This window comes from Caloenas nicobarica, chromosome 3, assembly GCF_036013445.1.
Source record: "Caloenas nicobarica isolate bCalNic1 chromosome 3, bCalNic1.hap1, whole genome shotgun sequence".
NCBI classification, from domain to species: domain Eukaryota; kingdom Metazoa; phylum Chordata; class Aves; order Columbiformes; family Columbidae; genus Caloenas; species Caloenas nicobarica.
The window spans coordinates 28452493-28476439 of NC_088247.1; the positions used below are offsets into that span (position 1 = coordinate 28452493).

Genomic DNA, 23947 nt, shown 5'->3' on the forward strand with positions numbered 1-23947 from the left:
TCTTACATAACTGTGTAGAAGAAAAGGCTTTATATAAAGTGCTTTCTAAACTAATCCCCAACACAAAGCTCTTTCACATCTGCTGCCTGCTAAGAATACTTCTGAGTCTTTCATCAGTCTAATTCTGCCTGGATTTGACAGGATTATAGGAAGGCAAATATAAAGAGCCAGCTGATTAGCTTTTCCTAAATCTTTCAAAACTTCAAGACAGTGAAAATGGAAGTAGGAAATTTGCAAAGAAATTAAATTACTCTATAGAAGATTTTTTAAATTTTGAAATGAAATTGATATGATTCTAGAAGGTGATTTAAAGAAAATATTATTTCCTGCGTGAACTAAACGTTCATGAAGGGCAATAGAATGAGGGCGTGCTCGTGCTAAACCACTCCTGGCCCAAGTCAACCAGACTTAGCACTCTCTTTGATGCTTGCAAATATTTAATTTCTTTATATGCTAGCTGCTTCTGTGTCCTCTGACTATTCTTTTGAGGGAGATCCTTTTTTCTCTTCTATTTTTCATGGCCTATGTAATGCTTTAGTTTATACAGGAGAGAACTGTTCACTGAGAATCTCAGAATTTGGCCTGTAAGTGACCGACTTATAAGAGATACATTGTAGAAGACAGAGTTCTTTGCAAATACATATATTTGTATTACAGATGCTCCATATATTTTTCTTTGAAACTGCTTCTCTCTGTGTGGTTGTGGAGGTGCCAGCAGTGTATGATGTGTTATCAGTCTTACCAAATAGCAGCCTGTTAAAATATCTGTGTACAGAATAAGAAGGTGGTAAATTTGGCATATATGTGTTTATATTCATGTGTAGCTGAGTATGTTTATTGAAATATCTCAAAGCTCTAGGCTTTGAACAAAGGAATGTAAAAATACATGAGAAATAGTTGTGGGGTTTTTGTCATGCAAAAGCCCATTTTTGCATAATATACTACTTAATGGAAGCAGAAAATCTGCTCTAAGATCATGTTATGAGTGATACGTAATGCTTTTGTTTAAAAACATGCAGGACACCACATAAATGCAATATAAAGATGAAATATATTAATATTATTAATATATTAATAAAGTAATTACAAAAAAATTACACCTTAAAGACTAAATTTTAAAATGTATTTACACTGGTTGGCAAATTATGTTTTCTTGCCATGAAGTTTTAGAAATGTTAACTCAGTAAAGTTTACAATACTTTTATAAATAGTAGAAAGTTTTATTTAGATTTGTTTTTCACTCTGCATATCTGGCAAATGCAGAAATTGTATGTTTTGCATGCTGCACCAGCAAGCATTTCAGCATTGTATAATAAAAAGTTAAACTTCTGATGAACCTCATTAGCTTGTTTGATCAGTTTTCATATTGCTTTATTTTTGGTCATTTTAAAACACTGGGCCAAACCCCTAGACTGTGAATCCCAGTGTCGCTGCACTGAAACTGTGAGAGCAAAATCAGTAAATGTCTGTTGAAAAGCTGGGTACAGTTACTTTTCAGGGGAAAATGGTTTCCTGAACCACCTCATTAAATACTTGCTTGCTTTGGAGTAATCCAAAATTTTGTTATGCATGTTTTTTCTTATGAACTTGATTATTCACTATTTGAAACCCAGTCACTATGGGCAATGAGTTACCCAGACTGAATGTTTGAATCACTTCAATGTACTGCCTTTGTTTTTCAAAAAAGGGTGTATGATACCAGCAAACTGGAATGTCCTTACCTGACTGAGTAGCCAGACGCTGTGCAGTGTAAAACAGGATACCATCTGGAGACAGAGGCTGAAACTCTAGTTTTATATGGGTCTTATGCCGGATATAAAACGGTGCAAATGACATCCATGATGATTCATTACTTCTGAAAGATGGATCACTAATGGAAATATCTGAAAAATACAAGAGGAAATGTCTTCTGAAAGATATTTTGAGAAGGCCACTTTATTATGGCACCAGTTGTCTACAGTTATTTTGTATAGTTCATAAATGCTGTACATAATACTTCCAATTCTTCCATTTCCAAAGACAAAAATAACCTAAATATAGAATAAAACTTAGATAATAGCAAATCAATGCCATTTTGTCTTCTGTGTGCCTTTTTTTCATTAACAATCAAGCTCATAGTTGTAATGCAAAATAAATGTGATCTTATTAGTGTTCACTTTCAAATAAATGTAAGTGTAAATTTTACATTGTTTAAAAATTCAAAAGCAAAATACTTTTGCAGGAGTCAGAATAAACATTTGTTTCTTCACCATACAGATGAAAACCTTAGTGGAGGATTTTTCATGAACTGCTTTGTGTGTCATAAAAATGTACATTTTAAGTAGACTGTGTTTATCAATTGCTGCTGAAGTTTTAGGATAATCATACCAAGATGCTTGATAATTCAAATTGTCCTATTTTACACTGAAACAGAGTACTTTCATACAATTACAGTGAAATACAATGTACACTTTTGAGCTATACATAAATGCATCATTCTGTCTTACCACTTGTCTCAGTGCTGATAGTTCATATACCCCTAACAAACCGTGCTGGTTAAACGTCCTTCAGCCGAATGATAAATGATTATACTTTTCTGTGCTCTTTATGCTACTTGAAACTGTTCCAAGTTTTTTCCCACTATCACAACATTATGTATTTGAGATATAATTATGGCAGCTATCAGCTAATTCCTCATCATGTGGTTGTTAGTTTGCTGTATTTGTTTACTGGAATAAGCCAAGCTATTTAGATGTGCAGGGTACATTTAGACCAGTGTGGGATAAGCCCTCTTTACTACTTAGTTAACGGCAGTACTAAATGCCTGAACCCTAAGTGCTTCTCCTCAGTTTTCTGTTTCTCTGCTGAAGCTATGCTGTTTCTGCTCTGAGGCCATCCTCTTTCTTCATTTTGGTACTCCCAGTTTCATAGTTTGACAGTAACTTGCTTTCAGTCAAATGTACCTTCTAGTATACACGTACCTTGTAGTGCACTTCTAGGCAACCTTATGCTGTCTTTCCATACTCACATTTTCTGCAGAGTGTCTGCTCATTAATCCACTTGCCATCCGGTTGCACCTTGTGTTGCCTGTCGCCGATGGGCCTTAGTTATTAGACTGGTGTACAGTCAGCATGCTGCAAGGCTGCCTAATTTGTCTGCTTGTCACACCACCTCTCTCAGAATAGGACTCAAGGTGTTCCTGGTGGACTGTGTCCAGCAGTCTGCTGCACCATTACACAGGAACCAGATCTCTCAGCTGTTATCAGTGTAATGACTTGAGGACACCTCTGGAATGGGCAGTAACAACACAGCTGGACTTTCTGTTCATTTCCCCCCACTAAATTACAGTCAGTACTTCTGAGGAAGGTGCATGGATTTAACCTCAGAAATTCTCAGTAAGTTTAAAACTAAGTTTTAATGCCTGGAATATCAATTATAATGGATTTATGAAATGCTTGAATGATCAGAATCAGGCTTTTGATGAGCTGTTGTTCAGCCTATGTATTATATATTGTCATGCAAACACATTACATTAACAAATCACTCCCATCCTAAGCATCATAATAGCTGGCAGTGTCTGTAGTAATATATTGCATAATGGCAGAAATGTGAACTTCCTGGCATCTATACTTAAAAGTTGACAGATATAAAAATAGTTTTAAGAGTAGCAACTACCCTGGAAGATAAATAGTAATAAAAGTTGCTAAACAGAGTAGGTGACATAATTTATATCACTAAAACTTATAAACACTATCAGGTAGAAGAGGCAAAATAATACTTAATAGTTTTCATATGGATTTTTAGGTGTCTTTATATTTTTCAATAGGTAAGAGACAATGTTCTCCATTAGTAGTTAAAGATGTTATCCCTAAGCTGATGTCTTCATATTTAAAAATCAATCAGAAATAATAGTTAGTTTTGTACAATAACATTTTTTCCTTTATGCAAAATTTGGAAGTTAGTCTTTTAGCAGATTTTTGCACAGTGAGACTTGCATATGGAGGAACTGTGCCTCAGCAGTCAATCCTGTATTAAAATATGCTGCTGGCTAACAGGTCATACCAGGTGAAGTGTACAATGAGGCATTGGAAAGTCTTTATGTCAGATTCAGTTTAACTTCGTCAATGTAGTTAATTCTTTACTGCTTGTGAAGGAAGCATGCACAATGACTAGAGTGAAAGCAAAATGTTCAGCTGCAGCAGGATTGCAATGCTACATTGCTTATCATTGGAAGGTATATGAAAGGAAAATTGCTGTGATAAAAAGCCTTGGAGCAGAGAGAGAGAACAAGGATGAAAAAGGTGATTTTATAGTGTCACTCAGAGAATGAATTAAATCCATGGCTTCACATTACAAACAGAGTATTAAAAAATAACACCCACATCTTCAGTAGCAAATGTCAGAATGCTTTAGAAAAGCGGTATTATCCTGATTTATGGATACCAAATAAAATACTCTATTTAATATACTTCATTCTGAAACTTCCAAGATGCAAATATTTTATTCCCGTTTTACTAAAAAAACGGGTTTATTTCCAATAAACATATCTGAACAAATGTCAGAAAATGACATATTTTGCCACAATGAAGGAGGACTAAATACAGGAAGTACTAGAATGACTTTTAATTCACTTGTAATAGATTGTTTAAGTACTGATTACATGCATGGAAAAGATCTGACTTGACAGGTACATAGAAACGTGCAACCATCTATCAGAACAGAATGCTTTAACTCTACTGCAGTGCGCACAGATGATCAGTATAAAATTTCATTTTTGCAAAATTGCATTTATAGATAGACAAACTTTTAAGGTGAAGAATAAGACATTTTAAACTTTTCAATTTGCTTTTATGACAGCTATATGCAAAACTAACATGTCATGTCAAATGCTGAGGTACTTCACTGTTTTCTTGGCAACAACTCTTTTTTCCCAGCTAAGGTAAGAAAATAAGAAGATTGGCTAAACTTGTGCAAGCAGATCCTGTGTTACATATGCTTACTCCAGAGAAATTCTTTGCTAAAATAAATGAGGTGAATGGATTTCTTTGCCAATCCTATAAGCTAAATTTGTAGGACTTGGGCTGGGTAACTACCACATTACTCACTAGGGCGCTCAGCACTGTGTGGTGCATTGTAAGCACAACAGGCATTTAAGCAAACATTTCTGTTCTGTCTCTGATTAATGACTCACTTTTCAAAGCTGAGTACTAGTATCTGATGAAGCTATGCATTTCTAAATGATACCAAGAAAAACACCAAATCCCTTTAGACCAGTTAGAAGTTCCTGCACAAAGTTCCTGCAAGCACTATTGCTGAAGTGTGCTTTTCTTTCCCTCTACCATGCATTAATACCTTTCAGGTTCCTCCTGTAATGCTCACACATCCTATTCAACCGGTGTTATGAACAAAGCTTTCTAGCACACTCTTGCAGCTAAATTCCAACCATTGAGGCAGAAGTGCTTGTACACACCCCAGTCTACATTTTGATGGCATTAAATTTTGATATGATCTTCAAGCAGCTTGCCGCCTCGAAACTTTCAGCAAGCCCCTTTTGCTATTCAGCATGTCAAGGAAACTTGCAGTGGAAAAGTAAAACAGTCACCATGAAATAAAGCTCGAACTCCCAGCAGGAATACAGAGCCAGCGCCTGAGTTGAACAGGGATGGAGTTAGGAGTCAAAACTCAGCAGGAGTTGAAACTGGCAAGGGATGTGAAGGAGAACAAGAAGGACTTCCACCAAGAAGGCTATGGAAAAAGTAAGGCTGCTAGGCCCTCCTCAAAGGGGACCTAATAACAACAGACATGGCAAAAGCCAATATATTCATTCACAGCTTGCTTTTGGTTCATTTTTTTACTTTGTAAAGCCTGATGAAGCCTCCCAAATCCCCGAGACTTTTAGCTGAGCTTGGGGAAGTGAAACATTATCTACGGCAGAGGAAGAATCTGGGAGCACATCAGGCAATCAGACACGTACAAGGGGAGGGCACCAGCCAGGGCGCATCCCTGAGTGCTCAGGGAGATGGTCAATATCGCTGTGAGGCTGCTCGCCGTCAATAAGCTCTGCAAAGTCAAGGTGATCACAGGAAGTTCCTGATGACTGGAGGAAGGCAAAATATCATGTCCCTCTCCAACACAGGAAAGAAGGATGATGCAGGGACCAATATACCAGTCAGCCTCACCTCACTTGGGAACTATATGGAGCAAAACTGTCTTGACATAATATACGAGCATATAAAGGACAAGAAGGTGACAAGGTCAAATTGTGTGTGACCAGGCTGATAGCCTTCTGTGAGGAGATGGGTGGCTCAGTGTCAAGCCAAGAGCAGTGAATGTTTTTTGCCTGCAGTTTGACAAGACCTCTGACAGTTTTTCACAGTAACCAGATGGCCAAATTGGCAAAAAGTGGTTTGGATGGATGGGTAAGGCTGTGATACTAAGTAGCTATATCAGTTTGCTTTTCCTCTCTCAAATCTTTTTTGCAATTAAATATATCAAACAAAATTTTTCACAGAACTCTGCCACTCACTACCATAAATCTGCTGTCCTGACCACAAGCCATAATTTCATCTCAGGATTTGTTTAGTTTTGGTGGTGTTAGAAGCCAGGTTTTCTGTGAGGGAGCAGTGAGGGGTGAGAGCCAGGACTGATCTAACACGGCTGACAGGGCAGAGCGGGACAGGCCTGGGGAGAGCAGCCAGGTCAGCTCCAGAGGCCAGGTCACCAGGAAGGCCCACAGTGATGAGGCAGGGGTAAGGTCACACCTGCATGTCAGTCTGTGGGTCAGAGTCCAGGTCCAGATCAACACAGCCAAGTGAGACATGAATGTGATGCTGCTGCAGTGTAGTTCAGCGATGGATCAAGGGCAGGGACCTCTCTTTAAAAGCCGCTCCTGAAGCAATGCAGGAGGAAGCTCCTCCTGATACTTCTCAACAAAGCTGTCCTCGAGACCAGACACCAGCCCTGTCTCTAGGCTGGCTGTGAGACCAGGCAGACAAACCCCCAGGAAGCAGAGGGAGGATGCACTCAGGGCATGGCACTTACAGTGCAAGTCTAACTGTTCATGAGCAATAAACACCTGTCCAAAAGCTTTAAACTCCACAGTCAGAAATTTTCAGTGGTTTCATTCCTTCATAGAGTGAGCAGATCCATCAGTTGCTTTTTTCATTTTGGAAAACAATGACAAATATGGCTGTATGGAATTCCTTGTCTTAAGACTACTGGTACTGCATAGGTATTTTTTTTTCTGTGTAAGAATGTGGAAAAACTGAAAAAAAAATTTCATCTTATCTAAATAGAAAGGTATATTTTCTGTTGAATTATCACTTTTTACTTAATATTTGAAGAGCCTGCTTTTCATAACTTATAAACTAATTCATTGTAGCAAACAGAAGACACATATAACTTCAATTTTTAGTGCAGTAACAGAGCATGTTAACAAAAATAACAATTATTAACACAACTCGAATATAACAGAACAATGTGATCATGAAAGTTGTTATTTTGCCAGACCTGCAGCCATTATTAATTGTTGCTGTCCCTGAAGAGGAGAGACAGAGACAATCATTATTCTGAGCAATGCTGAAACAAAAGACTGCAATTTTCTAAGTGAAGGCTACAGTTCTGTTTCGTTTTGTTGCAGTGGAGTTGTAATCTCTGCTGTTAGCTAATGAGAGACCTAATTAGCTAAGAAGTAACATCTAGGAGCATTTGGCTAAATCCCTAAAGAGATCTCTGGTTTTACAAAGCCTAAAATAGCTATTACTAGCCAAAGTCAAAACAGTAAACCTCAGTCTTTCAGTGTGACACATACTAGAGATAAGTGCCTAAGAATAATTCATGTGAGCCAGCAAATTGTAGTAGGAACAGATATGAAACCTGTGAGTATCTCAGAGTAGCCTGATAAAGCAATTGGTAAAGAATTAAGTACCTAAAAGTTTGTTAATCTAGTTTCAAACTGAGATCTTCCATTACTCATATCTTGGATTGGATTTAGTCTGACAACAGTGCAAGTGTGTTTTGAGGAGCACTGCAGTATAAGAAAGCTGGTATTCTGCATAGTGTCTGTGAGAATAATTAAGTCAGGGAAATAGACTACTATAAAATTGGAGGAATGAATTTTGGCATTAAGACACTTTCCTTCAGCTGTCTACACATATTATTTAGAGGCATGAAAATACCCATTACAGTCAACTATGACAGAAGACAAGATTCAGTTGCTTAAACATGTTCGTCACTTGCCACTGAAATGCCTTAGCATGTCCAGACCATCCACATGGGCCTGGCTGGTATAACAGCAAACACAGGACCTGCTGCAGTCAGTAGCTGGAAGCTGTGAAGGATATATGGCGGTGGGTAACCAGGTCTAATTTTCAAGTAACCGAATAGCATCGCTATGCAATAGTCAACAGATCGAGAAAGAGATTCATCTTATCCTGAAGTAGCTTCCTCCAAGGCTCCATTCAACTTCCTAACATAGGTATCTACTGCTATTTTTTCACCCCCTCTACTGCTTTATCTTCATGTGCCATTCCAGAAAGGCACAGGCATCCAACAGGTCCTGTGCCATATCTATGAACCCTGTCTGGATGCTTTTGGATACAAGTTTCAATGCCAGGAAGTCTCAAACAGCACTAAGCATCTACAATTAGAAAAGCTACTTATTAGCTAAATAGCTTCACTGGCACTATTGACTAGATATTCATTAACCAAAATGGGAACTTAAGATATTGAACTCACATGTAGAGACAAATCTAGGTGCCTTCCCTTTAAAACTGGTTTCGACCCTTGACACAGTTTCTAAATCTGAACACCTTCACAAAGTAAGATGACTGGCATATTTTCTGCAAATCATTCATTCTCATAGAGGAAGTCTGAAAATAATTCCAGAGCCATCCTGGTAAGTCCTAGTTAGCTGACTGTATCTTGTTCTTACTCAGCTGGGTAGCTGGAGGGAATGGTAAGTGCATGACTGAATTTTTATTGGGGCATCACGCCACTCATGGCTGCCCTGGTGTGGAGGGCATTATCGCTGTACTGCATATCAATGCCTTCATTTTGTCATGCATGACTTCCACTTGACTTTATATATCATTAATTCATGGCATGTATTTAAGTAGGCAACTCACTTTATTCTACTTGACATTTTACAAATGCATGTTTTCTTGTGCTGACCGAAAATATTAAGTTTACTGGACTGTTACTGATAAATCTGAAAGCTTAGATTGCTTTTTAGTTAAAACTCTAATAGCACCTTTTATCCTTATAGGACATGACTGCTACAGCTGCTATAATATTTAAAGATTTTTCTCATGTTGCCACAAGGTTTCAAAAAATAAGAGTGGAAACAAAGCTTGATGGGACCAGTGTTGCTTAAGTGACTAAGAGAACACACTAGTCACTGTGACTCAAAACAAGAAGCTAGTAAGTGCCTGCAGTTGTCCTTTATGTGGTTAAACACAGAAACACAAGCTTTCAAATAATAACTATGAAATAGTTTGTGCATTAAGCCAGCAAGTCTAACTGCATTGTCAGATAAATTCAACATACATGTGCATGCACAAATGTGTGCTGAAGTGTTTGTACGTAAGGTGTCTTGTCATGTAAAAGTCTTGAGCTAAATCATACTGTGAATTAATTTGTCTTACAATAGCAGTCAAAATATGTCAGGTAACATTCTAGACTATGTAGAAAGAAAAAGATCTTTATGGTAGAAGTTTTTCCAAAAGCCAGGTTCTTCCATTTTTCATTCATTCATCATGACTATGAAGATGGATTAAATGTTTACAGAATTATTGTAACTTTTTTTTCCTTTCTGTCAGTTTATCAGGTATTTTAAAAAAATTGTTGTATTTTTGTATCAGAATAATGGAATTTGATATCAGAATAGTATCTAGAAATTGACTTGAGCTGCTAAACATGGCCAAAGGAACTCATTTGCCATTTGTTCATCAAGGAAATGGTTTTATTGCTTGACAAGTATCCCACTAAATTGAGGATGCAACAATGAAAAGCTTTTTACATTTGCTTTCATTTCTTCACGAGCTGTATGTTGACAGGCTGTATTTCTAGCTATGGAATTCAGAGGCTAACATATTGTTGAAGAAATCTATTTATTAAGTTATTTCTTTGTGAAAAGGGCAGTAGCATTCCATTATGATGCCTTGAAGTCAAGAAAAATTATTTTAACACATTTTATGAAAGTATGTGACACAAACTGATCCTGCTAAAGAAAACTGCTGACTAATTTAAAATTTATAGAAATACTGTGATGGAATCTCTGCTTATTCAGCCACTGGCAATTCTTCTCCAATACTGCCATCTGTAGAATCTTTCAAATACTACATTGCTGTCCCCTCAAATGAGAATATTATCAGGGTTGTGAAGTCCCTTATCTGAAATTATAGGTCTTCATTCCTCTGCAAAATGGAGTAAATTATCTAGGACATAAATTTCATATGCTTAGGATCTAGAGGAATTCTAGCTTATGTGTAAATATATCTCACTGCTTAACAGAATGTCACAGGAACTTCATTGACTCCAAATTTATTTTGATCAAGTTTTTCAGTGCCTTAAGTGATACTATTGATGTCAAGATGAGAGACTTGATTTAATCCATTAAAACAAATGTTTGCAGGAGAGCTTAAACAACCAGGTCCTCAGAGCTTTCTCCCTCTTCAGAAACCCTTGGAGATACCTAATTACAAAGGTACTCATGGGGCCAAATGGAATTTGGTGTTCAATGCCATGCAGTAGACTCCCCAGATAAAGTGCTGGGAGCTTGAATCTCTTGTTGGTGTTAATGAAATAACTAGACTGAATTACATGCTGCTCTGGGCTGAAGTTTCGCTTTTTAATCAGAAAACAATTTAGACTTGTCTGGTACTTTAGTTGCAAACTTCAAGTTGAATGAACAGATTTGACTAATATTGTATTTCGGTGTCTTGGAAAACATAGCTACTTTAAAACAAAACAAAACAAATAAAAAATACCCAAACCAAACCAAACAAACAGCACCCCCCCGCCCCAGCCTAACAAAACAAAAAAACCCCCACCAAAATCAAAACAAAACCAACCAATAAAACCACACAAAGAACCAATCCCAAACAACCTAGATAAACTACTTCCCCTGTATTCCTAACCCTTGCAATTCAGGGCCTGCTAACTAAGAACTAACATTATGCCAGAGCTCGGTAATGTTTGGTTGCCATTTATGCCATTCCAGATTTGGGCTGGTTTTGCTGCGTCACTGTTACCGTTGGGACCTTTTCAAACCAACGGAACAGAATTATTTGTTGCTTCATGTGTCACAAATAGTCTTAAAGTGGTCTGAGTCCGGACAGCAATTTTAACACTAAGTATAAAAGACTCCTGCATAAATTTCCCATTTCCTTCCCATTTCATTACAATCACTTTTATTTCTAGCAGTATAAATTAATCTGTTTGTTTGTTTACATCAGTGTTACCTTTAGAAACCTAACACACTTGAAGATCCATCCTGTCTTATGAGCGTTAATGAGTTCGGACAACACAGTATACTCAAGAAGTGGAGTTTTAAATTATTCTAGTATTAATGTATTACTCTGCCTTGACTGACAAGGCTTTGCTCCTTGGACTCATTCGCCAACCCTCTCCTCTCTTCCTAGTGCTCCTTAGGGTTGCCTGCTGTTCCAAAGTATGTCTGAAATTTCATAGGCATCTTCCCACTATGCTTCAGTCACCAATGTGTGGCTTACCTGCTAAACCTCTTGATATTTCTCCTAGAAGAGCAAGTCCTGGCACTTGTTTTGGCAGGTTGAAATATACAACGAATTATTTGCTCTCAGTGTCAGACAAAAATATATCTGTGTACTACTTGCTGAATATTAATCGACCATGTATAGGAAATGCAGGGTAATTGAAACTGTTACCCTCTTTTCATCAAGAGGGTTGAGTTCTTCTAAAATACATGATTTAATACACATCTTACTGCAACCTCCTGAGAATATTGCTCAGTATTTACATTTTGGCCATTAGCATTGTCATAGTGGACCAAGTAAGCACTGTGAATATCAAGCTATATGAGCCACTAAAACTGTGTTCTTTCACTGTTCTTGCTCTCCCTGGGTTCACTCTTGTTCTAACTTAGTTTTCCAACTACTGAACACTTATTAGTGCAGCTCTGACTTCTAAAGCTTAATCATAATGTACCATATCTCTGTGCTGACAGTCTTGCATCCTTGGTGGTTTGAGTTGCTGCTCTAAGCAAGACACATCATGTTACTCTTTAAGAACAGTGAAGTCCTCATCCACACATCTGCTTTCAACTGTCATTTACATAGTTCATAAAGAACCACAAACATTTTTATTGTTTGCTAGGCAAAATAGTGCTTGATTATTGTCAGTTTATGTTTAAGTACCCTTAACATTTGTGGCCAGAGAACTCTTCCTTATTGTGCTTCTACCCCTACTGCCCCATTTACTTCACCTGACTTGTTCTCATGCAATTCATAGTGTTGTACTGTATTTACCAGCTGCTATTATTTGGTAAAGCCCTATTTGTTCTTACTCTTTGTTATTGTCCTCTGCTTTTTTGCCTCATAAATCTCTTCTGTCTTTCTCTCATACCTTTATTTATTTTCTTTTTTTCCTTTTTTCTTGTACATTATTAGTCTCCATCATTTAATTTCCCTTTGTTCTCTCCTGGTCCCTTGGGCTGTTCATTGCTCTCTGTCTCTTTTTCTTTTGGCTCCAATAACCACCATCAATCCAGAGATGAGATATTCAATCTTGATAAGCAGCTGTTTTTTAGCAATTTGCCATCCACTAAAACTGCAAACTGTGCTTTGAAAAATCTCATGATAATTCATTATTCTGCCAGAGTAAGGTGAAATGCAGGGCAAAGAGTTTGGTCAGGACTCATAGTCCCTATTCATAAAAAGAAAGCTTTTAAATAAAACAGAGAGGAACCCTCTAATGTGTTTACCAGGTGGAGGAATTACTAAAAGGATGACAACCTACAAGAAATACAATTTTCTGTTGCTCAGATATGCGCTATTTGTACTGGTAATAGTGGCCATAACAAGAAGATCCAAATCTATTCTGAAACCAGAACACAGGAGTGTTTACCTGATTAATTGTGTGCTTTATAGGTAGCACATATCCTGCTGATCAGTGTCCTGAATCCAGATGGCATTACTTTTGAAAACCTCACTTGAAATGAGAACTCAAAGTTGAAAAGTTCATATAAAGAGCCCTGAAAAGCTGTTACAGCAGAAGCAATAGAGCAAGCACATTCTTACATGAAATTTAACAATGACTTTCCAGAAACTATATTCTCTTTTATTTGAGCCTACAAATTGCAAGTGCTTTCTGTAATGGGATTTTAAAACTGTATCCATCTACAGGGTGAGGACTGCAAATCAGTTCAAATGCAGTTCAGCTGGTCAGTTTTGTGCTTGAAACTTGCTCTGTAGGCACAAGAAGGGAGGCTGGACCTTGGCAGGCAGTTTGGAAAGGGAGCTATTTAACAGTAACTGGAGTTCTCCAAAAGATGTACAGAGAGTTTCTCAAAGGACAAACATAAGCTTGTACAAGATTAACTCGAATTTAAGAGCAGCGGAATATAAGGTATGGTCTGTACTACATCTCCTTGCATACAGAGGCGCGTCAGACACTTACAGGACAAGTCTCTGAGCTTGTAGCACCTGTGTATCCACATTGTTGAATATTCATTTGTGCAATCTCTCAGAGAAGAAAACAGACAGATGAAGGATTCCTCTACTTGAGGCTAAGAAATGCAAAGCCGGCAAACTGAGGACATACTTTGAGGGCAACATGTTGGAAGACAGGGAAAACGGGCAGTTGAAGATTACAGTGATGTTTGTATCTTTTATCATAATTCTCAGTACAACTCTCCCCAATAGCCAGTAAAGTCAACAGGAAACTCTCCATTAGCGTCAGTAGAAATTGGATAAGGTCCCAGATGCTTCTTACTTCTGAAGCGTACTCAAAAGTGTACTACTGAGCTCTCAGGTGTATTTCTCAACATGCTTCATTACGATGAGCTTGGAAATTGAACTAAGCACTATAATGCTGCTCTGCGATGCTTGCTGTCCCCTCAGTATCTGACAATGCCACACTGCCCATGAATTTGGTTGAATGATTTGGAAGAATTGAAGGAACAGACAGTGGAAATCAACATGTAACAATTCTTAGCTTTAAACTACTTGATTTTTCTAACAGAAAGGAGCACCAGTTTCTTAAATAAAACCTATTTTGTCTCTCTATGTCACATTTAATTGATATATCACAGAATACTGTGTTTTTCTGCCTAGGCATTACTGCATAATTGTATGTACATTTGACGTACCTTGTTCACAATAGGTACCAGTTGTTCCGAGAGGACAGTGACATGTGTAGCCGTCAGGCAGTGGCACACAGGTTCCGCCTTGCTTACACAGATGTGGAGGATTGTGCTCAGGTTCACATACTGACACCGTTTCTGTGCAAAATGCACCTTTCCATCCAGTGGGGCAGTCACAGCTACAGTGGGTAAGTGAAATGAAATAATGCAACATTATTACCAAATGAAATCAACACATCAGTAACAATGTAATCAAGATTTTCAATTTTGGTACCTATTCTTATAATTGGCACATCAGAGGTAGGTTTGATGAAGCATTTGATGGAAAAGGTAGTGGATTTGACTGTGAAAGAGGTGGCAATCCAAGTGTTACATGTCTGTGACTGTAAATCTATGCCATAAGCACATTTTCTAAACTAACTGAATCACTGGACTTGTTGGTGTCCACTACTCTTTATGCCTTTCTTTCATCCATGCCAGGAGAATATAACAAAAAAAAATTCACACACACTAACCTGTAAATTTAAATTTAAAATTAGCATGAATTCTATATAAATTGTTAAATATAGAATACAGTTGGCATTGATGTTAAAAATGCCCTCCTTACTGAAAAGTTTCAAAATACTGATAGTTAAAATGAAATATGTTAGACCTATTGTATTTTAGAATTTAGTGACACTTTATGATAAAAAAATCATTCCCCTAAATAAAAGTACTTATTGATTTTTCTCTCTCAAGACTAAGAATGAAACCTTGTATATTTTCTTTGATTCTTAGCCCATGTCTTTTCGTATATGTGCCAAATATTGAATTTTTTTTCAGACTCACTGAGCTACACTTTCTCTAGTAATCAGCCCACTGTTTCTGGGCAAAACATAATGAGGACTCTGTGAAACTGCTGTTTCACCAAACCTTCAGATCAGACAACAACATGCAAACAAAGCACAGCCAACAAGCCCTTCGGAGTGATAAACAGCTATTTGGAATGAAGGCAAAAAGAGGACGGGACCTTGCAAATGCAAAAGCACCTCAATTCATCAAAGTCAATATCAGAATGCTTTCTGTCTCAGCTATAAATGTTATGCTTTGATGCATGAAAGATACTGAGAAAGGGAAGTAATTTAACTCCCTGAGCACAAACAGAAATGTGCATTTCTTGGGCTATGAAGCAGGGTGTTTGGAGCCAAAGCCACTGCTACTGGACAGCATGCAAAAAGGTTCTTCCCCTTTCTCTTGCTTGTGTCTCCATGTGCCTAGATTCCTTTTCAGTCTTGTCTTTTAGGACCTAATAAAAGTTAGGTTTTTAAATGTGTTGAAGATTGTTTCATAGAATCATAGAATGTCCTGAGTTGGAAGGGACCCACAAGGATCATGGAGTCCAATTCATGTCTCTGCAATAGGACAACCCCGAAATCCACACCATGTGTCTGAGGGCATTGTCCAATTGCTTCTCGAATGTTGTCAGGCTTGGGGCCATGACTGCCTCCCTGGAGAGCCTGTTCCAGTGCTCCACCACCCTCTGGGTGAAGAACTTTTTCCTAATATCCAACCTAAACCTATTTGCTGTGGCCTACAGTGGCAAAGGTCTACGAATGAATGCAACTTCTTCTACTTAACAGTCCTAAGCAAGTTGGGCTGGAGTTTGGAAGTTTAGATCCAGAATTTCCTAATCTTTAGAGAGATAAGGGAAGAGGCAGTATTTCAAATCCTTTCTGATTGTGGTCTGCCATGCTGGTCTAGTTTTCTTTATGTTTTCCTGGTTGTGATTGCTTGTAGTTTTTCCAGACCAAGACAACCCAATGGCGCGCAACATCACCAGTGCCTTGACTCTCAGGGATTTAAAGACCCATTTAGAATCACAGAATATCTCAAGCAGGAAGGGACACTTAAGGATCATCAAGTCCAACTCCCTGCTCCTTGCAAGACTATCTAAGACTTATGACTAGGGCAGTCATCCAGACACTCCTTGAATTTCTTTAGGTATAAGAGGTGAAACTCATTCTGAGATCAAGACACCTAATTTTATGTTACGTTAGATGCCCAGAGGGCCTCCAGTTGCCTTCTTAGAGGTATGCAAGAGAGGAAGCTTGAGACCAGGGAGACAAGATTCTGACAGAGACCACTGAATGCTCAAGTTTAGGCAATGGGATCCTCGAGCAGGTGCCTGAACTCATATGCTAATCAATGGTGACTCAGCTGAAAGAGTCAGGGGAACTGGAGCACTATCCATTCCACAAACCAACACATGCATGACTCTAATGATGAGGTGATGCATTCAATTGCCTCCACACAGGCATTTTAGTGCCATCTGACATGCCTTGGTGCACCTGGGAGATCTGTGTGATAAGACAGAAGAACTGCATAAGACTCGAGCTCTTCTGGACATCCTATGAAGACCAGAAAAGGTATCCCACTATTTATGCTATTAGAATGCCAATGTTTAGACAATTGGAAAGTCCTGGACCTCCATTGACTGTAATAGGATCTTACATATTTATCTCACCTGGAGACACTCTAAGTTTATGTGTCTTAGGAACTAAATCTCACTACAAGATACTTCCCTATTTTCAGGGTTTTTGAAGAACATGGATTAAATTGATTCTTCTGTACTGCAGCTTTTGAATTTCTCAAAAGCAAGTGCCAAAACATCTCTTATCTTTTTCTATAACAGATTTTTAGGTGGAGAAAGGACAGTAGGGCTTTCATATACAACTTTGATAGTATTTCTGAGAGGAAATTGGATAACCTTGAATCCCCTAGTTTTGCAAAGGACTCTTAACAGGATGCACTTTACAGCAAATACACGGCAAAGTCAGTCAGTTCAGGAAGAGAGAACTCTTAAATTCACAGCTCCCAGACAAATATAACAAAAGATCACTTTCAGTTCTGGAAATTTCAGATACCACTTCAAGTTCTGTAATCTTTGTATTTAGGATGTTCAAGTATGGCTTCATTTAATGTCATCATCTTGTTTGTTTCTTGTCAAATGCTTAACAGTGTCATGCAGTGTTCATAGAACCGTTTTCGAGACTCAAAGTCCCTTACCAAAGCCAAACTGAGCTCTCAAACAAGTAACACAGTTTCTACATAAGTAAGGACAGTAAGTTTATGTCACTTTTGATGACAGACCAAACCCTTAAATTTATGATCTAAAAATTCAGGCAAAATTTAAAAAAAATTATGACAAGTATTTTCATTTTATAAAGTCTGTAAGCAATATGTGTGTACGTTAGTACAAAAAATCCTAATCAAACCAAAAGCATTTCTTGAACCTTAAGGGAAATAATTAAAGGTCCTAAAGGATTTTTGTAAAGAAATAGGAAAATTTGCTTATATCCAATGTGGTTTCCTAAACTAAACAAAGAGCATTGACATTAAACATAGAAAATACCATGCTTAAAATGTCATACTCAATGCTAACAAACCTGCAACTTCCCACAGTTATGAAAATGTAGCGTCAAATGAAACAAATAAAGTTATAGCAGTAAAGGAGGGATTCAGCTTTGAAAATTCAGACACCTGAATTTAGGTGTCTACATGTAAGATGGGCATATAGTCAGTGGAGAGGCTGAACTAATTTACCTAATTAATTAGGCCAGCTGACATCAGGCAGATATTTAGTGTCATCTGAAACTCTGTAGTGTATCTCATCTGGCCTCCAACCACTATTCCAGGAGGAATTGTCACATCTGTCAAAACCATATGGGTATCTCAGCGCAGGACATCCCAAATTCATATTGGCTTGTATTTGCCATATCAGGCTGCCCAAACTACTGGAGATTTCTGGATATATTTCTTAAATTTGTATTGTATTGGCACTGAAAGATGCTGAGCAATGGAGATCTCTAAATAAAAGTGGCTTTAAGTTCAGGCAGTAGAAAACTAGAGCATTAATGGAAAACAATCTGTCCTAGAGGCTAGAAGACAAAAATTGAGCCTGAAGAAATTAAGATTGGAAGTAAAGTAACTATATTTAAACAAAGATAATTATGGAATGCTGCAAAAGGGTGCTATTAAATAAGCCAAATTGGATGACAATTTTTAGATAGCAAATTCACTCCCAAAAGTAGAAACTTTTCTTGATCTAAACCACAACAATTAAACACCTTTTCCCTACAAACTATAAAATTATGTCCTTGCATTAAAGATTGGTTCCATCCTTGCATTGAAAATTGGTTCTAGTCAAATCTAACCTAACAATGAAACTACAGCAGCTCATTTACTTGAATACTGTGTTCAGTTCTGGGCTCCTCACTGCCAGAAAGATGTTGATGTGCTGGAGCGAGTTCAGAGAAGGGCAACGAAGCTGGTGAGGGGCCTGGAGCACAAGTCTTGTGAGGAGCGGTTGAGGGAACAGGAGCTGTTTAGCCTGGAGAAAAGGAGGCTGAGGGGAGACCATATTGCTGTCTACAACTACCTGAAATTAGGTTATAGCATGGAGGGTGTTGGTCTCTTCTCCCAAGTAAGACGGGATAGGATGAGAGGAAATGGCCTCAAGTTGTGCCAGGAGAGGTTTAGATTAGATATTAGGAGAAACTTCTTCATGGAAAGGGTTGTCAGGCATTGGAACAGGCTGCCCAGGGAAGTGCTTGAGCCACAATCCCTGGAGGTGTTTAAAAAATGCATAGGTGAGGTTCTTAGGGACATGGTTTAGAGGTGGACTTGGCAATGCTAGGTTAATGGTTGGACTCAATGATCTTAAAGGTCTTTTGCAACCAAAATGATTCTATGATTTTATGGGGCATTCCTCTACCATACAGGGGTATGATTTAATTTCCTAAACCTAAATGGGTAGTGCTATTTGAAAGCTATAGAGTACTGAGAAATCCACATGAGGCTAAGTGATATGACAGAAGAGTTATGCAAGTTCTCAGCTCTTCCAAAGCACCAGCTGAAGGCCGAATTTCTACCCGGGGTATCTAAAGTGACACTGCGTGCTTACATTTAGCAAACTAAATCCTGCCAATTATGTCTGATGTTCTGTTCAAAGTACACACAAGACATACTTTTACTTCAGTTAACAAGCAATAGTTATAAGACACCACAGACAATCTTGCTATACATAGTTTTCTATTTTGTATGACTCTATGCCATAAATAATGGAGGATATTATTGTCCCTTTAACATAAAATTTTTCATTTTATTATTAAATATTTCTTCTTTATTTTGTTAAAACATAGTAGTTGTGCCCTGTTGCTGGCCAGAATGTAAAGTTTTATGCTACATATTTCTGCTTCTATTTAAATCAAAGCATTATCCCTATAGCAACTGAATTTACAGCTTAACAGCGTTGCGCACTTTCTGGCAGGGTGGTGAAAGCAAGATATAAAAGCAGCTTACAACACCACCAAAAACTTCTGGTAAGATCTCATTTCAGGAGAGGAAATATTTGAACACAAATCCAGTTCCCTCAAGGACTTTGCTCTTCAAAGGAACACAGATGATTTGAAAACAGAAAGAAGTTCCCTCTGAGACAATGTGAGATGGCATTGACAGCTACTATACATTGACAAAAATGATATGTATGCTACATGACACCTCTGGCAATGATTCACTTTTCTGTGAGAGGAAAAAGTGGCCATTACTGGTCCATGCATGCCTATACACATAGTCTGTGAAGACCTAGCTGTCTTGAAATATGAGGAGAGGAATATAATTCAGTAGCAGGCCACTACAAATTAAAAGCAAGCGAATAAACAAGCCCCAGAAAAAACAAATTAAACACCCTCCTCTCCCCCCTCCCATTTTAGAACAATCACCAAATAAATCTGGAATACTAATTATGAAACTATAATGATGAAAAAGAACTTTGCCTATAATATCAAGCTGCCAGTGTAGCTATGTCACCAGCTGCCACTTGCTTTCCAATTATTCTCTAGATCTTGCTGGTGGTGGCTCTGCGAACCTTACAGACATGAGGATAAGTTAGCATAGCTGGGTAAACTGCTGAAGCAAGGACTGAGGCTGGTGCAGGTGAGCAGATGGGAGTGTCATGCTTCAGCCCACATTTCTATTTTTTTTTCCTTGCAGTTTTGGTTTATATCTCTCTAACATGCTCATGAGTGAAAAGAGTGGCATTCTCCTTACTTATTTCTCAGAAAGTAAACACTCTGAATGTCAAGGATTTAACTGTTCTGGAAGGATCCTGCAAAGTGCAATAGTAGGGAGATACCTGTAGCACAACAATTGGAAAACAATACCAAATTACATCTTTCAGAGCATTGTATTCATTACTGTTTTTAAGAGATAAATAAGTTCAAAAGAGGACTGGGGAGGGAACTGCATGCTGCAGTTCACGGGTAAATTTTCCATATTTTAGTACAGCCTTACCAGCTTTAGAAGCACTAGTTTTGTACAGGTTTTCTTACAGATGAAGATTTGTCTCAGGGGCAGCAAAAACAATTACCATGTCATTTTCTCTCCAGCACACAGTCAGTAGATTATTTTTAGCTTGATAGGAATGCAAACTGTTTTCTTTGTAGCACATGGAAGGACAGTTCTTTGTTGTTTTGAAGAAAAATACACAGAAGCTCTACAGTGCAAAGCCTGTTTTTTTTTCTTCTTATCTGTCTTGCTGTCTGCAGTGTTTTCAGTCAGTGTCTTCAGATGTTTTAAATCAGCACTTTTCTCTTTTTAAAATAATTATGCAAATATGTGTAAATAAATGAACACATGCAGAAGCACATAGGGGAAGCAAGAATAATTAATCTTGGCAGATACTTTTAAAATCAAAGATGCTCCTCAGCAAAGGTTTTACAGCTGTGTTACAAAGTGTTTGAAAACACGATTTATTACAATGGAAGTGTTGATACACAACAGCAATTCGGAACTACAAATGTACTTCCTTCTTGTATGCCTTTCAGTCTGGGCACTATGATCCATCTACACTTAGTGATAAGGTATGAAAGACCATAGACTTGTCTTCTGGGCCACTTGTCCTCATCATCACTTATTATGCCATAGGTCAGCCAGGTGAACAGCTTATATGATGAACTGACATAGTTCAAACCATTTTAACATTACGTCCTTACTAACACATCTTGTATTGTTTGAAATGGATTAAGAAGGTCTTACATGAGCAGGCCAGCCAGCAGATCTGGAAAGGCAACAGTGAATGAACACATGAGAATGGCATGAAGAGTGACCAGAGAAGGTGCATTTGAGAATCAGGAAAGTATCCACAGAAATCACAAGTGGAGGCACAGACAACTGTGTGTATTAGGGAGAGACTGAGCAGGAGAGAAGGATGCACAGGTGCTAGGTAAGGGAGCTCTTAAGGATTTGAACTGGCTCAGAACTTTCTGATGTTGGGCAGTCAGTTGTTTACTCCAGAAAGGGGAGTCTTAGATGAAAATAGTAATTTCCAGGAAACAGAAGTCACCTGTTTTTGCTCCATCAGAAATGTTCAGAAATTAAGACAGTCAAGCTGTCCTCTTTGCTGTTTGTTCTCTGCTAGCTAGGCTGCTCATCTAGTGTTTTGAAAATGTCTTTCTTAAACATCTAGTTCTTTCCATGCATTTCGTAGTCAAGTCAGGATGCCAGTGACTTTAGTGGAGCAGAGTCAGTCCATGGACTTTCTTTAAAAAGTTTCCCAGAAAGTGTCCTAACATAATTTTAGTATTTTAGTTTTGATTTTATTAATATAAGATTAAAATTTTCTGTGTAACTCAATGAAGCCTTCAGCAGCTTTCTCCTTCCTTTCTATTTTCCTTTTTTTTTTTCCCTTTTCTTTATTTTCTTTCTTTTCTTTCAAGATGACAGGCCCCTGGAGACTTCTGTTATGAAGCCACTAAATTACCATAGTTATTAGTCTAGAGATCAGTCTATAACGTAGTCTAAAAAAAAAAAAAGTATACTTACTAAACAGTAGAGCCACTTTCTATGCACTTCCCACCATTCCTGCATTTTATTAAACTGCATGGGGAATCTTTACATTGTCCAACGCTGCGACCAGAATTGGGGTGACCTTCTGGAGTCCCTGGTGACTTAAACTCTTGATTCATGCTGGTGCGAACTTGAACATCAAAAATGCAACCTCAAAAGTAGAAAAAAAAATTGTTTAAAACAGACAGAAGAAGTCGAAACAAACCAAATAACAGGACAGTGTCAACCCTCAATGAATGGGTTCCACTAAAATGTCTTCAGTGGGTGGGCAACCATGCCATTTACATGTGCTAAAGATATGCTGACAGTAAGTGCAAATAAGTGGATGATCATAAGTTCCTTCATTTAATGATAGGTAAAGCAACAGAAGTAATTTCTCAAGGAATAGACAGAATACAAAGTCACCAACTGAGGAATGACTAGGTGCAGTTTTGTGTTTATACATGCATGCTCTTACAGGAATGCATCTATATCAGATAAAAGCAGTCGAAACCAACCAAACAAACAAAAACAAACACAGAAAAAAAGGAGAGTATATACCAAGAAGACTGTTTAATGTAAAATACTTAAGAATCCAGAGAATACTGACTAATATAATGCAGGCAGGAAATGTGGACTTGAATTTCCTTAGCTTGAAAAGGACCCCTTCAGAGAAGCACCTAGATCCTCCCCTTCTCAAATGAATGCTTCAGGCCCTGGTACATACAGGTCACATTGCATTTGACCACATTTTGAACTAGGTGTATGCTGCTCCTTTAGGCCCTTAATCTCAGAAAATAATTCAAAAGTTTAATGTATACTAGTAAGGTAAACACTTCCACGGTCTGTTTCTTGGTCATGTGTAGCTGCAGTATAGCTGCATCTAGACTACTGATGGGAAATGGTCCCTAGATTATGCTAAGTCCCTGAATATACCGAAGAATTGTTTGGAAAAATTATAGTTGTTACAGACCAAATATTTGTCAGGGACCATTGTAAGAATTTATTTGTAGGGATGATTGAGTGCCAGTGCCTTGATCTCTGCCCTGATGTTCTTTTAATTTGCTAAAACATTGGTATCCCAAGTGAAAAGAGGGGCCAAAGCTTCAGAGTGAAGCAGAGGTGTTCCCCACTTGCTGCCTCCAGGTAGCTCCTGCTTTGTGTGTGGGATTTCTGGGGACCGCCCCTTTGGAAAGTCTTTGCTGTTCCTAGTGACAGCACAAGATGGTTAGCCTTATGGGTCTAACTTAATTCATCAGTATTTCTGAATCAGTTTCCCAGATCTGCATGCTCATTTAAGTACTGCAAACCCGAATATTATGCCATGTACTACATCTTTTTGGATCAAACCCTAAGTAACCTTTCGAAATATACCTGAACATCCAAACGACTCAGAGTCCCATTTAAAGGTAGCCTTAAGCAGTTTAGAAATGTCATCCAGATCGATACATAAATATATACATTTTTAAACTGAAAATCAGCTTTTAAACCACTTTAGTTAATCCAGAACAGTAATGTGTTTGGAAATGCTCATACCTTTCTAAACCTGATTTATACAGTTTAGCTGAGATATGGTGAATTCCTACAGTGTTTGAAATCATGAAAATAGTAGGTATTCAGCAGTGCATGCCAGAGGATTTCTGCTTAGTATGAAAAGGAAAGGATACAATATGGAGATTGCAAGTAACCATCACTCTGTCTTTTTTAAAAAAATCACTTAATATGAGTTTTTGCATGCTTCACTGAAATCACAGAAGAAAAATA

At 38.0% G+C, this 23947-nt stretch overlaps 1 protein-coding gene across 1 annotated transcript in view; it reads right to left on the reverse strand.

Moving 5' to 3' along the window:
- The window catches only part of EYS (eyes shut homolog), an 826250-nt gene that overhangs the window by 9332 nt on the left and 792971 nt on the right, over nucleotides 1-23947 (reverse strand). The window contains exons 45-47 of the mRNA XM_065631328.1: nucleotides 22181-22355; nucleotides 14327-14499; nucleotides 1722-1883 (exon numbers count right to left, since the gene is read on the reverse strand). Of these exons, the coding sequence (XP_065487400.1) occupies nucleotides 1722-1883; nucleotides 14327-14499; nucleotides 22181-22355 (510 nt within the window). The remainder of the gene's footprint in view (nucleotides 1-1721; nucleotides 1884-14326; nucleotides 14500-22180; nucleotides 22356-23947) is intronic.